This window comes from Lampetra planeri, chromosome 32 (genome assembly GCF_965212315.1).
Source record: "Lampetra planeri chromosome 32, kcLamPlan1.2.h2, whole genome shotgun sequence".
NCBI classification, from domain to species: Eukaryota; Metazoa; Chordata; class Hyperoartia; order Petromyzontiformes; family Petromyzontidae; genus Lampetra; species Lampetra planeri.
Genome location: NC_136138.1, coordinates 1,675,562 through 1,693,820, shown reverse-complemented (window position 1 = coordinate 1,693,820; position 18,259 = coordinate 1,675,562). Strand labels below are relative to the sequence as shown.

Below are 18,259 nucleotides of genomic sequence, written 5' to 3'. Positions count from 1 at the left end.
ACTACGTGGAATAATGACACCTGATTATTTGAAATGAGTGGAGCGGTCTGGAAAGAGTTTCCCGAAAAACACAGTCATGCACATCAGCTGCTTTGCATTTCTGCTGGTTCCCTGACATTAGGTGCAAGCACCACTGTGGTCACCAAAGAGTGGTTCGAGAATTCAAACCCCACTTCCCTCTCATTTATTCATTCAACAGTTTGCAATTGAGTCCAAGATCTTCGTTATTATTTTGTTAAAATTTTAACGGCCTGGTAATGTAGTGACCCAACTCTAACTGCTCTGCACTCTGGCACTAATCCGGTTGCTTGATTTGTTATCTCGTGGTGTGTTTGTCCTGCAGGAATCTGGACATGGCAGAGTTTGTCATTAACCCTGAGCCGGGCCCCTGCAAATATGACCTCATTGCTGTCTCCAATCACTACGGAGGAATGGGGGGCGGCCACTGTGAGTGCCCCACATCGCACCGCCGCATCAGCAGCGGCAGCCGTGGTTTAATAAAAAAAAAAACACACAATTTGAATAATGCCCGCTGTGATTAGCTCGCCACCCTTGTGCACAATGCAATATCCTGCAGCTCTTCCTTTCATGCCATCAATTCTTGTGTTTATTTAGCACAGGGAAGATGCCCTGGACTGCTCGTGTTCAGCATTCGATGTTAATGTGTCCATAAGTACCCTTCCAAGACATCACCAATGTGCTTTGACTTATCCCTTTCTCATTCTGATGACGTACGTGTACATCAGCAGATTTTCTTGCGATTCCGTTCCGATGACGCGCATGTTACATCATCGGAATGGAATCGGGAGTAACAGGCCATGCGGGAGGGCGTGTGGCACAGCTTGGCGCCAGCTATCGTAGAGTGCGGTGGTCGTGTCGCCACGGTTCTCCGCGGTGAGTGACAATGTCTTTAAAAACAACGGCGCTACTACGCCTCTCTAAATGGAATTAACTCTGAAACCGCTCGCGCGTTCCGAGGTTCAGCGGTTGAACGGGACGCCACCACCACCCGCCCTGCAAACTTGCAGACGTCTCGGAGCGGGAAAGGGCAAAGCCGAGCCGAGGGGCGTCCTGGCCACGTGATTCGTTGCCTTCCCTTTGCTGCTCCCGCTTGTGATGACGATGCTAACTTCACACACACGCATACAAAGACAAAGATCCCCCTATATAGCCCTAACAGACTGTTGGGGCAAGTGCTGTTAGCGAGCACATAAAGAAGGCCGCCACGGTGCACGAGGGGTGGGTGGCCAGCACCAGTGGCCTTTGTTTCGCTAGTGGCGATGATTTTAAACACTAATTTCAGGCCGAGTCGACCTAGGGGAGGCCCAGAACCGGTTCAGACAATCGTCACTGGGTGTTGGCCGTGAGCGGGAATCGAACTCGGGTCGCCGGGTTCGTTGCGCAGCGCGATAACCATTACACACCCGCTCCCCGCACACGCACGCAGGTACACGCTCGCACTTTTACCTTACAAACCAGTTCATATTTAAATCCCTTAACAGCAGCCTCCGCTGTATAATAGGTTTTACCCTTTCTGGCAATCAAACAGTTGTGTTAAGATGTTAAAACACTAAACAGAAAACTTTTTCAAGGAATCATGTCTGCATTAACCCCACATATACTTGTGGTGAACATGCAAACACAAACATTCTCTGGTAATATATACATTGCCTTTGAAACTGAATGGTCCACACTAGGGACAGCTCTTTTTAACCTTTTGCAAGGATTCCTTGGGTTTTAACCGGTACATTCCAGTTTCTCCCACAACATTTTTTATAAAAATGGACTTGCCCAACGTCCCGAGTCGGACCATGCTGAAGAGACATTTGGGGGCTTCGGATGTCCCTGGGTAAAGTTTTGTAACCGCCGTATCGTTACGTCGCATTGGGTTTCGGGACGAAGCAGCCTTCCACACTGCAACTTGGTGTAATCTCTTAATTTAATTCAGAATCGGAATATTTATTTATACTGGAGTAATCCGATGAGCTATAAAGCTCTTTCTCACAGATGTCCAGTAGGCATTACAACAACAAACAGTACAAGAAACAGTGCAAAGTACAAGAAAGGTAAACAAATGATCCACACACGTACAAATAAAACTAAACCATCCCCATCCTACCAGGCAAAGCCCACTGAGGTATTAACTTATTTTTTCAGAAGTGACCTGGCCACAAATGATAGCTCAACAAAGTGGCCCATCATTTGGACATTTATAGCACCAAAATAATCAAAATAATCTCAATACATGTATCTAAATCTGGTAGGAAATACCGAAGGACCCGGAGAAAAATCCACGTGACCACAGGGAGAGAGACGCAAACTCCAAATATACAGCATGCGTCAGGATCGGGATCTCGCCCCCGACCTTCTGCATACCAGGCGAGGTAGTTAATATCTCCCTGCCACCGTGATGATAATGATGAGAGAGAGACACGCAGACTCCAAATATACACCAGGCGTCGTCAAGGTTGGGATCCAACCCCTGGCCTCCTGTATACCAGGCGAGGTAGTTAACATCTCCCTGCCACCGTGATGATAATGATGAGAGAGAGACACGCAGACTCCAAATATACACCAGGCGTCGTCAAGGTTGGGATCCAACCCCTGGCCTCCTGTATACCAGGCGAGGTAGTTAACATCTCCCTGCCACCATGATGATAATGATGATGAGAGAGAGACACGCAGACTCCAAATATACACCAGGCGTCGTCAGGGTCGGGATCCAACCCACGGCCTCCTGTACACCAGGCGAGGTAGTTAACATCTCCCTGCCACCATGATGATAATGATGATGAGAGAGAGACACGCAGACTCCAAATATACACCAGGCGTCGTCAGGGTCGGGATTCAACCCACGGCCTCCTGTACACCAGGCGAGGTAGTTAACATCTCGTCACCGTGGCGGTTCGGACTGTGTGAGCGCATGCGCGTGTCGCCGCGGTAATTGCGTTCCGCCGCCACCCCTCCGCAGACACGGCGTTTGCCAAGAACAAGGATGACGGCTACTGGTACTACTTCGACGACAGCAGCGTGTCGCCGGCCACCGAGGACCAGATCGTGGTGAGTGGGCCAGCGAGCTCCGGGGAGTGCACGGCCAACACGGTGGGAGGTGGGGGGGGGGGGGTGGGCGGTGGGGGTGGGGGAGTGGGGGGGGATGGGGGGTGTACAGCACCTACAGGTCGCGCCGCGTTAGCTCACGCGTGAGATCTGGGTGCTGCGTGTATCTGTGAAAACCACTCGACATCTGGGCAAAAAGAGCTTCATAGCTCATCGGATTTGTCTCGTATAAATGAGGATTCTGATTCTGAATGGCTGCATCCCCGAGTGAGACGTGCAGGTCTCCTGATGGGGAACCCAGGCCAAATCCGTTGACGTCTCACTGTGTTTCTGCATTTCCTCCTCCCCGACGACTCCTGCTCCCTCCTCCTCCTCCCCCTCCCCACACGCGGTCGCCGTGGCTCAGTCGAAGGCGGCCTATGTGCTCTTCTACCAGCGGCAAGACGCGGCGAGCAAAGCGCACGGAGCGGGGGCGGCGCGGGGAGCCGCGGCGATGGCGGCGCCGCCGTCCCCACGGGGCTCTCCCTGCGCCGCCACCGTAGCCTCCGCCGCTGCCGTCACCTCCTCCACCACCACCACCACCTCGTCGTCGTCGTGCGCCGCCCCGGCCTCCGCCCAGCGCCGCGACGACGAGGACGAGGAGGAGGACGAGGAGGAGGAGTGCCTGGACAACGGCGCCGCGAGCAGCGCCGAGGAGGACTCCATGGACACAAACTAAGTTCCTGGACCCCGCTGCGCCCGCTCCTCCCTCCTCCACGCTCGTTTCTGACCGCGCCAGTCCCATCGGACGGGCAAGCCGGCCCTTGAAAATGCAAAACCGAAAACACGATGGGGACGTCGGTGCGGGGGAGGGGGGCGTGTTTGCGTGCCCTACGGGACCCTTTCCACCATCCCCACACCCCCCACCCCGCCCCCCCATCGCGAAATGGCCCCGAGGTCAAGGCTACCGCACCGGCGAGCCGGGTCGCTGACGGCCGCTGTCGGTTTAACGCACGCGGGGAAAATCTGCGCGGCGGCAAAAACGCACCACAGGGACGGACCGTCGACGACGACGACGACGACGTGTCCTGAAAGTTGCCCCGCGGAGCGACGCTCGCCCCGCGTGAGGCTCGCCCCGCGCCCGCGTGGGAAAACCGAGGCTTCGGGGTGGCCGCTCTCCTCACCCCCACTCGTTACCACCCCCTCCCCCCCCCTCCTCCTCATCCTCCTCATCCTCCGCTCACACGGGGCTGGGCGCGTCGCTCCCCGCCCGTCGCGGAGAGTCAAAAAGCCCGGAGGCGCCGCGAGCGCGTCCATCTTAACGGGGTCGCTCGTTTTGCCGGCGCATTCGCCCGGTGGCCGGGCGCGCGGTCTGCGTCCGGGCGTGTTACGCCGCCGCCGTCGTCGCCGCTCCCCGCATCTCTCGAGCGATGCGGGGGGGGGCCCGCGGCGCGTACGGGAGGAGGCGCGCGCCGTTCATCCCGCCGGTCCCACGCCCCCCTCCCCGCGGCCGGCAGGGGCGGCGCCCCCCACGTGCGTCACCGTCATCGGCCGTCTCTCCATCGTCGCGTCTCGCAGCCAGGCAGACTCTTTGTTTGTTTCGCCCTCCCTGACCATTATGGCTACTGTGTCAGCTTGAGACTTTTGCCCCTTTGTGCTGATTTGGCAGTAAGTTATTGCGTGCGTCGAATGACTCCGGTTTGAGACCGTTTTGGATGCGTATTGTGTTTCCAGGTGCTTGTTTTGTATGCTGTATATGTGCGCCGATACGGTGCATACGTTCAATGTTTGTGTTTACATTTAGTGTCTTACTGGAACGTATGGTGTTGGAGCTCCTGACATTTGATTTGTTTTAAGCAACCAATTGTCTGGATCCTTTACCCAGCTGCAAATACACAAGCAACACACCTACACACTCCGTGTTATTGCCTTAGTGCTGAACAACCAAATTGTACATAGCACATCGGTCATTGTGCTGAGAAAATTGTAATTCGCAGCGTGTTTGGAGCAGCTTCAACATCGGTCTGCAAATCACGTCTCCATCGGGGGTTGAGGTTTTGTGCGTGCGACGGTAAAATCGTGTCGGACAGTGCGGTGCGAACGCGACGTGATCGAGCATTGCGCACCGACGGCAAAACCTCTCCCCATATCATCGAGCGCACGGCACACGTCGCCGCCGCTGCTGCTGCTGCTGGGCTAAAGGGTCTCGGTTTACTTCGCATGAACCGGCGCACGCGCTCGCATTAGCCGCGCGCGCCTCCCTCTCGAGGCTTTGTGGGCGGGGGGGGGCCGGGGGGGGGCTGGCGATCGCCGAGGGGTGCAGCTGGATCTGTGCGAACCTAGACGCGGGGTTCTCGCACGCCGCCGAGTGGAATAAGCCAGTTTCATTTGCACAGAGATTCGTACGTTTGCAAGCCGCCTGTACGTTTTGTTTCGCCCACCGTGTTAAGCACTTTTGTTTTTGGTGACGCATCATTTTAAGTTGACGAAAAGAAGTCTTTATTTACGTGAGATTATCTACATTTTTACGCGATGCTGCTTTGTTGTTACTATTCGTTCTCTGAATATTTAAGTCGCCTCATATTTATCGCCGTGCCAATTTGTTGAGAATGCACCTGCATATGGAATGATTGCGAAGCACTATATATATAACTAATATATAAATATATGTTATATATATATAACGCAGCGGGCAGCAGTTGACTACGGACAACTGGAGATGAGGTATAGAAACGTGCACTTAAAATAGTTTTTCCGGCTTCGAATAACTTTGCGACCATCTGATGATTTTTTTGTTCCTTACGACCTATCGATTTACGTTGTTATTTTTTGTTGAATGTTTAAGCAGGAAACACTTCGCTTGCCGCGGGTTGCACACAGGACTAGACGCAACTCACGCCGCTCCCCGTCGTGAGGCTGGCCGTGGGTTTTTGCGGTTTTGCTGCCCGGGGCTCTCTGACGTGGTCCCGTAGCGCTTTTGTCATTCACGACGTCCGACGTTTCGCTTCACGTGCTGGGAGCTTCTTCAGCAAGTCGGTATGACGTACGAGGAAACGCGGGCTCTCTCCGGAAACTCGGATATTCCGTTCCGGGAAGCGGCTCCAAACACGTGTGAAGCGCGAAAACGTCGGGACGTCGTGCAGGAGGACGCGCGACGTGGAAGCTCACAGGAGAGCCACTCGCCGCTGTTATTGATCCGTTCGGAACCGCTTGGAGGGCAAATTCCCCCTTTGAGAGACGAGAAACTCGTCTTTAAAAATAGCAAGGTTTTGCTTGAGGCCGGTAATGATTCGACGATTGAAACTTGTTCTTTCTTACGCTCACAATACGTGAGTGCAATCGTCCAGGAGAGGGTCGATTGCTGTGTTGATGTAAATTCTACTCGGACCGTATGCAAACGTTACCTTTAGGCTAATAGTGGAGCAATTGAGATTGCAGACGAGGCAGCAAACGAGTAACAACACGAGTAAACGAACGAGATGCAATTTGAAATCCTGGAATTTTAACCCTGAATCGGAACACGATTCATCATATCGAGGTGGGGGTGGCGGGGGGTGGTGGTGGATCATCGTATGTCTCGCGTAAATACACGGTGCGTACACGCATGTGGTACATGTGGTACATGTGTGTATGCACTGAGGGTAATCTGCCTTTAATATATCAGCGGTGTTGCTCACTAAACATTGCCAAGTCAAATGCTGCCTAGTGACCGAATTGAGTGTTCTCCTCGCATCACCCTGCTCTGTGCTGGGTTCCCGTTTGCGTTTCTCAAAGCCATTTGCCTTATTTTTATTTCCCCTTTCACTGTGAATTCTGCAACGGGGTGTTCTTCTACTTGGCGATTTTGAGGTCGCCAGCAGCAGGGATCTCTGAACTTGCGAGCGCACAGACGGGTCGTTGCGCGTGCGTGCGTACGCGTGTTATTTCCCGCAGTGAATTTAAGTTGAAATTACAAAAGGGCAATGTGTATGTCGCTGTTTAAGCTGCCTTCGGGTCAGAGAGGGCTGGCCAATGCCACTGAATCCTCCCATTAAAGCCTGTAAATGATCAGGAAGCACACGTTGAATATCTTTAAAATGGCAATCGGTCCCAAATGCCAAATTGTTCACTAATGACAGCAGTGGTCAATTATACCTTGTGGTAGTAGCAGTTCTAATATTTGCGCACATACACAGCACATAACAAACACATACTAGAGCCCTTTGTCAATGAATTGCTGGATGAAGGCCTGTACACACCATATTGGTCATCGGGGTTTGATTGACCATACTTCACCATGTTGAGCATTGCAGGTTTGTGAAGTGGGACCCAGGATGAATGCAGACGTCACATTTAGAATCAGCATGCGTTGTTAGAGTAATTGGCTGCTATAAATGTCCACGTGATAAGCCACTTCGTTGAGCCATCATTTGTGGCCAGGTCGCCTCTGAAAAAGAGCTACATCGTTCCGTGGGCTTTACCTGGTAAAATAAAATAGTAGTTAATACATAGTTAGTCGTCTCCACTAATGTCAGCCATGACCAGGCATCAAACTCGGGCTCTTGGGTTCAAGGCACAGTGTGCTAACCACTGCACCACTGCTCCACCCACACGGCACATACATGGGCGGTGTTATAATATCTGTTGCGGATTCAAAACTTTGAAAAAAGTGGGTTCATTGGTGGGGCTGGGTTTTGCTCTGGCATCCGTTGTTGGCTGTGGCTACAACGCAACTCGTTCATCACTCACACTGCCCGTCAAAAGGGAAGCAGTCGCATAGATAGGCCTGAAAGTGTGAGTAGATGATAGGTGGGAGACTGGCACCGTTACACCATCACGCCGTCTGCTATTGAAGGAAGGCCATTGCCTGAAACGTCGCATACTCGATGTATTTCTCTCTTCATCGCAGCGCTATTGATTAACGTGCTCGGTGTTGTGTTCTTTGTGCTTGTGCACCCACTTCCTCATGGAGTAACAAATTAGCGGCGGTGTCGGATCACCGTGCAAAGCTCTGTTGCGACTTTGGGTTTTCCGGCGGAGATTAAATTCCGATTGTTTTCAAGCGCGGTGTTTAGGGGACCGAGCGGAGCGGCAGAATTGTTGGCGTGTAACGATCCATCGATTAAAAAGTCGCCTCCTGCTCAAAGGTGCGTCCACGTGAGATCGCGTGCGCGCGTAGGAACTCGCGATCTGCATTGTGTTTTTGTTGTAACTGGTTCCTGGAAACCCGGCGCTCGTTATTCTGCATCGAACTGCAAGGGACGAAAATAGAAGCGAATTCCTTTTGTCACGACCTCCAGTCGTGCCGCTACGTTGAATCGCCGGGGTGGGCGGGTGATTGGTTCACGCCTACAGAATCCCATCAAATGTTGGTTTTCCCCATTCGTCTAGTCCTGTCTTGAAGAATGAAAAACGGGAGCGTGTTTAAATTTCGATTTAATTTTGTGTGTTTATTGGAAGATTGGCGAATGTAGGAACGTGGCACAGAGCGTGAAGGAGCATTGTGGAGTGTTGGGTAACAGGAAGTGACTCTACCAAGTTGTTTTGTGATTTGTTATTTGCCGAAACCGTTCCGCCGACGACTGGAACGTCCTTCCCAATCGGTGGCGTTCTGGCAGTGAAGGCGGTCTGCCTGACCCACGTGATTCCGCTCGCAGTTGGGATACGGATTCTTGGAGCCCATTTGCCACTCACATTTTGTCGCTCAATTTCTTGTCGAATAGCTAGAACCGGCCCTTATTCTCGATCTCAACTCTGTCGCCCGCTACTAGAGAGCCTCCAACCTGTGCTTGTTCTAAGCCGCCGTTCTCTTTTTTTTTTATATACCACCAAGAATTTTCGATTTAAAGCTTTCGTGACTGCAGGGATTCATCTTCTTGGTTCTTTCGGTAAAGTCACGTAGAAGGGAAGTAATAAAATAAATAAAATAAAACATAATAAAATAATATAATATAATATTATTTTATTTTATTATGTTTTATTTTTATTATTTTATTACTTCCATTCTACGTGACTTTACCGAAAGAACCAAGAAGATACCACCAAGAATATTTTCAGTTTATTTATTTGAGAGACAATCTTTCGTTCCTTAATTGGCTGCCTCAGGCCATTGCTGTGAATGCTACGCTGGTGTGTGTGTGTGTGTGCAGCTGTCATTGCTCACTGGAGTTAACGCGTACGTGAGCCCAGTGTTGCAATCTGACAGGTCGGCTCTCGCAACCAATATTATAAATAATAGAGGTTTGTGGGTTACATCGCGTAAATATAAATGTATCGTTAAACCCGCCATTCGAGTAATCGAACGGTAAATGTTGTCGTAGGTTTACTCTCCAACAGACAACCAGTGTGCTGCACTAATAATTAATTAGCATGTTTTAGTGACAAACCTTACTAAGTATTTGTGTCGGGTGATGGCGGGCTTAACGGCGCATTTATATTTACGCGATCTAACCCAAAAAGCTCCGGTTTGGCAATTTGGTAGGCCTGAGTGCACGTGGGAATAAAATATGCATCTGCTGCTTATACTCCATGCATAAGAAGTGTTATTTCGAGTTAAGAGTGCGTCTGCCTCGTGGAATTGTACTGCGTCCACTTACGCGAGCGATAGTCGCAAACAACTTGCGCAAGGCTGTGTTCATGTGCACCGGCTGGCGTGCATCCGCTTCGTCGTCATCGTTCATGCCGCCGGTCCGTGCCAACATTGTTGTGTTGCTCACAGAAAAGTGGAGATGGAAAACGAGCCGAGGTGGTAAATCATGACGACTTGGAATTCGTGTTTCATTCTGAAAACACGAGTTGTGGCAAGAGTGTTAAGAAAGCACACTGAAGTGTTTTGTGCCAGAAAGTAAGGTCCCATATTTGCGTCCCGGCATAATTGATCGAGCATGTACTTTGATAGAAGGTAAAGGCGCAGCCTTGCAATTGCTTGCTCATGCCACTGCTGGCAGAAGTCTCAGCATTGATAGTCGGGAGTAATGTATGGAGACTACTGATAAGTGCATCACTTTAATATCCCAACTTTGAAAAGCGTGTCATCGTTAAACGAAATATAGTCACCGCTGCTTCAGTCTTGCACTGGCTAATCCCCACGACAACGTTAATCCATTCAATCCCCCTGTGAATTAATTCCCAGCCTTGGCCCATCATCGCACGTGGGTGCTAAAGCACATCTGCTGCCACCGCTGGGGTCAAACTCAACATCCCTTGTCCCGGCCAAGAATAGAAGGGGGTGGGGGGCAACACGAGATATGCAGCTCAGTGGGCCTCGTTACCTGGAGAAATAAAAAATAATCAGTGAAACGTCAGGTCTCACTTGGCCAGCCCACCTCACGAGCCGTGCGCCGCCGTCGTGCTGCGTGTGGCGTGCGGATGAGAGGAGCACCGCTCACTGTCGGAGTCTCTTCTCGAGTCGGCGAGTTTGGATGGCGCCACTGGTGGCGATGCTTCCATGGTCCCCCCCAGTGATTTACAAGCACCTGGTTGTCAGCCCCCCCCCCCCCCCCCGGGGCGGAGCGGGGGTCTATTTGTTGTACGCAATGTGCCCCCCCCCCGCCCGCTTCTCTCTCTGCATAATCCCACTTCTTGCCCTGCCCGATCTCCCTCCATGTTCAGCAACTTGCTACGTTGGCAGCTATTGGACGTAGGTCCGTTTGACCGGCTTCCCTCACTTGCGGTGTACACACACACATTCTTAAGGCTTCGAACCCATGCGGATAAAGAGCGGAACTGCAATGCTGAAGAGTTCTGCAGCATGGCAAGTGAGAAATTTCCACCTTTGCCGTTTCCTGCCACGCGATACGCACGCGCCCTTCAGTGTTTCTCCCAAGTCGTCTCCATCGTCGCGCTAAACTCTGTCTCGCACCTTTGCTCCCGACGTACGCGGGTTTTTAATTTCGCGGAGCCGGTGTGCACTTTTCACGCGTGCTTGGTTTGCGGCGCAACTTTGCGGGACCGTGTGTGATCTGCCGAATGTAAAAAAAATGGACGGCGTTCAATCGGATAGAACTCATTGGTGAAATATCGGTGTGCACCAGTGTACATTAAAAACATGTGACCTGCAGTGACATGCGTGGTATTTCTGGCCAAGGCGGCCTTGCACTCGGAGAATAATTTACACTTCTAGAAGCATCTTACACCCAGAGGTCACACGGTGCTATACCCCCTTAGCGCCTGCAACAGACTGTTGGGGTGGGTGGCCAACACCACGTACGGCCGCCTTTGTCTCCCCAGTGGTGATGTTTACACACCGCACCAAGTACTCATTTGAGGCTGAATTGACCTAGGGGAGGCCCAGGTCCGGTTCAGAAACTCATCAATGGTCTTGGCCATGAGCGGGAACCCAATTCGGGTCATCGGGTTCATAGCGCAGCGTGCTGACCGCTACACCACTGCACCACTGCTTCCCGCTCACACGCTGATGGTGCCGTCATCGATCTTTGAACTCCCAAGATCTGGCTTCGAAACCTCATTACATTTAACGCTTTATTATACATTTCTTCGTAGTTAAGACATTATTTCACAATGCCTAGCACCATTTTCAGTTTACATTCTCTCGCAACTTGGTACTTGGCAGGGATTATGCATCGCTTATTTCAAACATTATTGTGGGCACCTGAAGTGTAAAACTCTATTGCTGGAAGCAAAGGCAAATTCGATACTTAACATAACTTCTTATAAATCAAATCTTGACTTAAAGCTTTCGTGACTGCAGGAATTCATATTCTTTGGTCTTTCGGTGAAGCCACGTAGATAGAAAAATAAAAAAGTAAATATTCTTATAAATCATCTTCTTGGTTCTTTCGGTAAAGTCACGTAGAAGGGAAGTAATAAAATAATAAAAATAAAACATAATAAAACAATTCTCACGACGTTTCGGCCACAACGCAAGCAGCCATCCTCAGGCGAAGAATGAAACACCCCAAGCTTGGAGCGTATATTTAAGCTGGGTTAGAGGGGGGGGAGGTGGGAAGAAGAGCGCCTAAACAAAATAATTTGCATATCAAGAGGAATTCAGCATATGGAAAATGCGTAGGAGGTGGGCGGGGGGGGTTCCAAATCAATACTATGCCCGTGCATTATGCAGGATTAGCAGCATCAAAGGGGGGGGGGGGGGAAGGGGGGGAGCATTAACAAAGGAAAGGAATGTTAATAGTATGTAGCTGTAGTTACTAAACAACCACGTAAAAAACTACAGTATAAACTGCATGACAAACTAAAGTATAAACTACATAGCATCATCAGTAAACTTACTATACTCTACAATAAGCTGAGTTACTAACAGTAAGTAATACATGAAAAATTCTACGTTGTAAAAAATTATATAATATGCTTCCATCTAAACTTTATTCTCTTACATCACACGCGTCTATACCGTACTATATACTTCCATAGGCAAAACCAACATTAAATTACATACTGTATTGCTATAAACCACCCTATACCTTATACATTTTTAATATAACACTATGTATTATTCTACCCACCCTAATGTGTATCAAAATGGTTTATTACGTCCTTCCAGTGATTGCTAAGCCAGAATCCATCTTCTCGGTTAAAATTGTCTCTGTGTTTGTAAATGTGGATCGCCTCATGTACGAATCTCTCATGATAGCCAGATGGCTTGCAGAGAACCTCTGTCTTGGAGAAGTCAATGTCATGTGAGCCCACTGAGTTGTAACAGTGATCTGCCACGGCTGAGGTGTTTGTCCTACAGTGTTTCAGGTCAGCTTTATGTTCACGGATGCGGTCCGAGACATGTCGTTTGGTTTCCCCAATGTAACTGCTACCACAGAGGCAACTTAGTTTGTAGACACCAGGGTACTGTATGTCTGGAACCACATCTTTTACAGACGGTACCAGATCACGGATTTTATGTACTGTGTTGAATCGGACCTGGATCTTGTGTTTAATCAGGATTTTGGAGATCTTTTTTTTTTTTTGTGACCCCAGCAATGTAGGGTAAGGTGATGGTCTTGAAAGGCTCCTCAACAGGATCCTTCTTGGTGGTTGGAGTGATGGCTTTGCGGATTGTGTAGTCGGAGTAACCATTAGCCTTAAGAGCTTGGCGTACGTGTTTGAGTTCACTGGAAATGTGTTCATGGTCGGAGATGCATTGGGCTCTATGATATAGAGTCTTGATGAGGGAATTCTTCTGGGATGGATGGTGGTGGGAATCCGGTTTTAGATAAGCATCCGTGTGGGTGGCTTTCCTGTAGACAGAGTGGCTCATTGAACCATCAGGTCTCCTTTTGATTAGGACATCCAAAAAGGGTAGCTTGCCATCATTTTCGACTTCCATGGTGAATCTGATGGCTGGGTGTATGGAATTGATATGGTCGAGAAATTGGTCTAGAGCAGGCCGGCCATGTGGCCAGATGACAAAAGTGTCGTCTACGTACCTCTTCCATAAGGTCGGGCGTAGAGTGGCAGTCTGGATGGCGTCCGTCTCAAATTTCTCCATGAAGATGTTGGCTAATGTTGGTTTTGCCTATGGAAGTATATAGTACGGTATAGACGCGTGTGATGTAAGAGAATAAAGTTTAGATGGAAGCATATTATATAATTTTTTACAACGTAGAATTTTTCATGTATTACTTACTGTTAGTAACTCAGCTTATTGTAGAGTATAGTAAGTTTACTGATGATGCTATGTAGTTTATACTTTAGTTTGTCATGCAGTTTATACTGTAGTTTTTTACGTGGTTGTTTAGTAACTACAGCTACATACTATTAACATTCCTTTCCTTTGTTAATGCTCCCCCCCTTCCCCCCCCCCCCCTTTGATGCTGCTAATCCTGCATAATGCACGGGCATAGTATTGATTTGGAACCCCCCCCGCCCACCTCCTACGCATTTTCCATATGCTGAATTCCTCTTGATATGCAAATTATTTTGTTTAGGCGCTCTTCTTCCCACCTCCCCCCCCCTCTAACCCAGCTTAAATATACGCTCCAAGCTTGGGGTGTTTCATTCTTCGCCTGAGGATGGCTGCTTGCGTTGTGGCCGAAACGTCGTGAGAATTGTTTTATTATGTTTTATTTTTATTATTTTATTACTTCCCTTCTACGTGACTTTACCGAAAGAACCAAGAAGATGAATCCCTGCAGTCACGAAAGCTTTAAATCGAAATTCTTATAAATCAGTTTTAGGTTTGACTCAAAATAGTTAATTTATATTTCACTTTTATTATGGAATACGGTACTCGTATGCCTCGCTAATTCCTTGGATTGCATTCACTTTTGAAGGATGACAATCTTGGTGTTGCACTTGTAGCAGGTTACGTGTCTTTCTGTTAACCCTGTGGTAAACAGAACACCATGCTGCACATGCAAATGTACCACATCCTGAGCAAAATGAGAACCAGCTCGTACCTGTCGAGAAAATAACGCCACTGCCCTCTGCAAGCAAGTTGACAGTTTAGCCGATTTGTTTTTTGTGATTTAGAAAAGGGATTTAATATTTTAAAATTGGACAAAAGTATAGGCATGGGATCATCTTTGACAGTACATCACCCACAGAAAAAAAGTTAAATTATTTTTATTCGGCCTGTTTACCCAGGAAAGCCTCAGAGTTAGGGGAGGGGGGTGATGTTGCCAAACGAAATCCCAATTGAGTAATTTGCAGCTAATAATTCAGCATTGTAATGTTTGGCCAACACCGGTTACATTGCAAAACAAAAAAACAATTGGTATGGGAAGAAACAGGTGGAGGAAACGAATCCACACAGAAGAGGAGAACTCCACGCAGAAAGTCGCCCGTGTCAGGAATCAATCCCATGGCCGCCACGGTGGCGAGATGTTAACTACCTCGCCTGGTGTGCAGGAGGTTGTGGGTTCAATGCCGACGACACCTGTATATGTAGAGTTTGAATGTGTTTTTTTTGTGGTCGCGTGAATTTTTCTTAGAGTCCTTCGAATGTTTCCCCTCCACATTTAGAATTAACGTGCGTTTAGAGTATTATGGCTGTGATCATATATTGCCACGTGATAAGCCACTTCGTTGAGCTATCGCCCTTGGCCAGGTCGCTTCTGAAAAGAGCTACAGTATATATCGCAGTGGGTCTTACCTGGTAAAATACAAAAAAAAGTTGAGTTTCAATGCCCTAGTGTGATTTGAGAAAGATTGAGAATGTTCTGACCCCGGTGTCTGGAGATGGCATGTAAAAATACAGAAATGTAGTCCTTTTCACGGAGATATTTATTTGTATCAACGCAGAATAGTTCTGGGTTCTGGAAAGGCCCACGTTGGGAAGTTTTTTTTTGCATTTCACATATCATTGCGTGCCAATTGTGCTTTGCCTAGGTGCAGTAAAAAATAACGCCGCCACCGTTATATTTATTGAACCAAGTCCTGGCACAGATCAAAGTGGAGTTTGCAGTACGTGTGATATTTGTTTATTTGTGTTCGTTGTTCGTGCATATTTAGATTGTCAAATCACTTTAAGGGAGGGGGGAGGGGGGGTGGTTTCACCGCAGCGTTAAATACACACATTCAGCGGGCCCGCCGTTCGCGCGTGTCAGTGCAAAGTTTCCTATTTTTTTTAGGTTTCTTACGAGACCGAGGGCAGATTTTATTTTGAGTTGCCTAAACAAAAATGTTGGATGTAAAAAAAAGATTCCCAGCGTACCTCAAATTATGGACGGCTCAGAATAAACAGTATAAGCAACGGGGTAATACTGTACAAATTCCACGACGAACCATTGATTTTTGAATATCTTTAGACTTAACTCTTTAGGGCAGGGGTCGGCAACCAAAATAACAAGAAGAGCCAATTCTTTCCAATTCGGTACAAAATTCAGTATTTCAAGAGCCGCAATGCATCTGAGTACATACTGTACATACGTACACATCGTCAAGAAGCAGCCCGTAAAGAGCCGCATGCGGCTCCGGAGCCGTAGGTTGCCGACCCCTGCTTTAGGGCGATTACACGGCTTTAAACAATAGACATTTCACGAAGGAAACGTTTCCTTTGTATTTGTATGGGTAGATATGGTCGTCAAATGAAAGGAATACACAATGCGATTCAAGTTGCATTCAACGAAACAACACATGGCCCGTGATTGGAGAGTGCTCTAATGCCCAGGGTTTCCTGTGGTCCATCAATCAGCGTTCAGTCCCCAACCCTGGGGACCAGGAGTCATCGGCGGAGCTCATCCATTCAGAGTCCGTTGCTGGGCCGTATCCTCGCTCTATTTTGGGTGGATTTACGACGCAAAATAATATTGTTGCCCCAAAAAGTCCCGTTGATTCACGTCTTGTTCTGCCTCGATTCCCGTGTGCGACATCAGAACTTGTACTTTACAGAAATGTCTGATTGATGAGCCGATGGTGAATGGTTCTCAATGTCAATTGGTTTTTGGCCTAACAACAAAAATCTCCCCCACCCCCCCCCTCAAATTGGCGTTTGTCATCATTTTCGGTAGCGGTTTGAATTGTAGCGCTGTAATTGTTTGCATTGAAGTGTTAACACTGTGGATTTTTGAGGTATTTTGCTTTGAAAACATAGAAAAGTGAGGCGATTTAAGGTGTGAAATTATTAATTGCAACTCGGAATATGTGTAAACTGGTTCTATGCAAATTTCGCAACAAATATATTTACACAAAAAATTGTATCATAAAAAGCTGCTCTTGCAACAAGCTGTACAGCAGTAACCGTTACATTTCCTGTGTGGCTCGTTTGGCTTCTTCATTCCAAGCAAAGCCATTCCAGCTCTTCAGCATATCGACTATTGCTCTCCGATTTAGCCTGCCATGTATACGGAGACGCATAACAAAAATGTAGCAAGCATGAGTGCGATTGATTATAACGGACATTGCAGTTCACTCTGCGAGTGCCGGCTGCTGCGGTGTAAAACGTTCAGTGTCGATCTGCGACTTGAGACCTCAGCTGTTGGCCAGGCCGGGTGGTGGTGGTGACGACGCATTTCTGTTGCATGTCTCGATCTCGTCTTTGATTTGCTTGTTGGTAATGTGGAGCTCGGAGCATGTTGGATATTTATTGGATTAAAATAATTTAAGATGATCGATACACCGCCTGCTGCTGTCGTTGTCGTGTTTGAATACGGAAAATGACTGAAACACACTTTCTTTTGCAGAGCATTAGCTCAGCGATTCCACTTAACTCACCTGCAGGCACTTCAGGTGTTTCTCTTACACAACGTCACGGCCCATCATCGAACAAAGGCGGCGGCGGTCACCGCTTCGCGCGCTGTCAAATGTGCTGCTTCTGCGGCCGCCTGGAAAGCTCTTCCCTTCCGATATTAGCAAGCCACTGGAGCTGTGCACTTTGAAATATAAATTGAAAACTAATTTTTTAGCGCGGTTGACTACGTACGGTGCAGAAGTTCAACATACAATACATTGTACACACACGTGCAGTGTATGTGCAAAATGTTGCATTCACACGTGCATGTGTGTATATATACTGCATTCTGCAATATAAGGGTATTTCAACAAGACTAATGGTATGATAATACAGCAATACAGTATAACACTTGAAAATGTGCATACACAATGCAAAGATAAGAGGGGTACATATTCTTGTTTTTTTTGGTAAAGTCACGAAGAAGGGAAAGAATAAAATAATACAAATAAAACATAAAATAACACAATTCTCATGACGTTTCGATTGCAACAGAAGCAATCATCAAGTGTGAAAACCACAGCAAGAAATGTTTTTATAATTTTTTCAAATTTTCTTGCTGTGGTTTTCACACCTTATGATAATTGCTTGTGTTGCAATCAAAACGTCGTGAGAACAATATTGTTTTATTTTATGATTTCCCTTCTATGTGACTTTACCGAAAGAACCAAGAATATGAATCCCTGCAGTCACAAAAGCTTTAAATCGAAAGATAAGAGGGGTAATTACACAAATGTCGCAAAGAACGGATTCACTTGCCGTTAAGAGCATAACTCCTCGACTTGCAGGAATATTTTCGGTGTAATTTATTACTTAGATGTCTCCATTGCCCTTCCCGCACCGCGGCACTCGACGCCAAACACTCGCCCCTAACCAGCACCGCCACTCCAACGATTCGCCATCGAGGCGTCCCTGACCGACGTCCTCAACGAGTGGACGGCGAGATGCACGAACATTTGCATCGTTGCCGTTGTGCGTTTTTTTCACATTATCACGCAAAAAAATACACACATACAAGGTGGTTTAACACGTAGGCTTTCGCGACCAGTATCCATAATACGGGTTTTTTTGGGTTACATCGAGTAAAAATAAATGTGTCGTTAA

At 48.1% G+C, this 18,259-nt stretch overlaps 1 protein-coding gene across 2 annotated transcripts in view; it reads left to right on the top strand.

Annotated features, from left to right (window-relative positions):
• Positions 1-11,074, top strand: part of LOC144729278 (ubiquitin carboxyl-terminal hydrolase 15-like) — a 67,517-nt gene extending 56,443 nt beyond the window's left edge. For both annotated transcript variants that reach the window (XM_078609426.1, XM_078609425.1), the window contains 3 exons: positions 344-447; positions 2,972-3,060; positions 3,464-11,074. In XM_078609426.1, the coding sequence (XP_078465552.1) occupies positions 344-447; positions 2,972-3,060; positions 3,464-3,775 (505 nt within the window). In that variant the 3' untranslated portion in view covers positions 3,776-11,074. The remainder of the gene's footprint in view (positions 1-343; positions 448-2,971; positions 3,061-3,463) is intronic.
• The last annotated feature ends 7,185 nt before the right edge of the window (positions 11,075-18,259 follow it).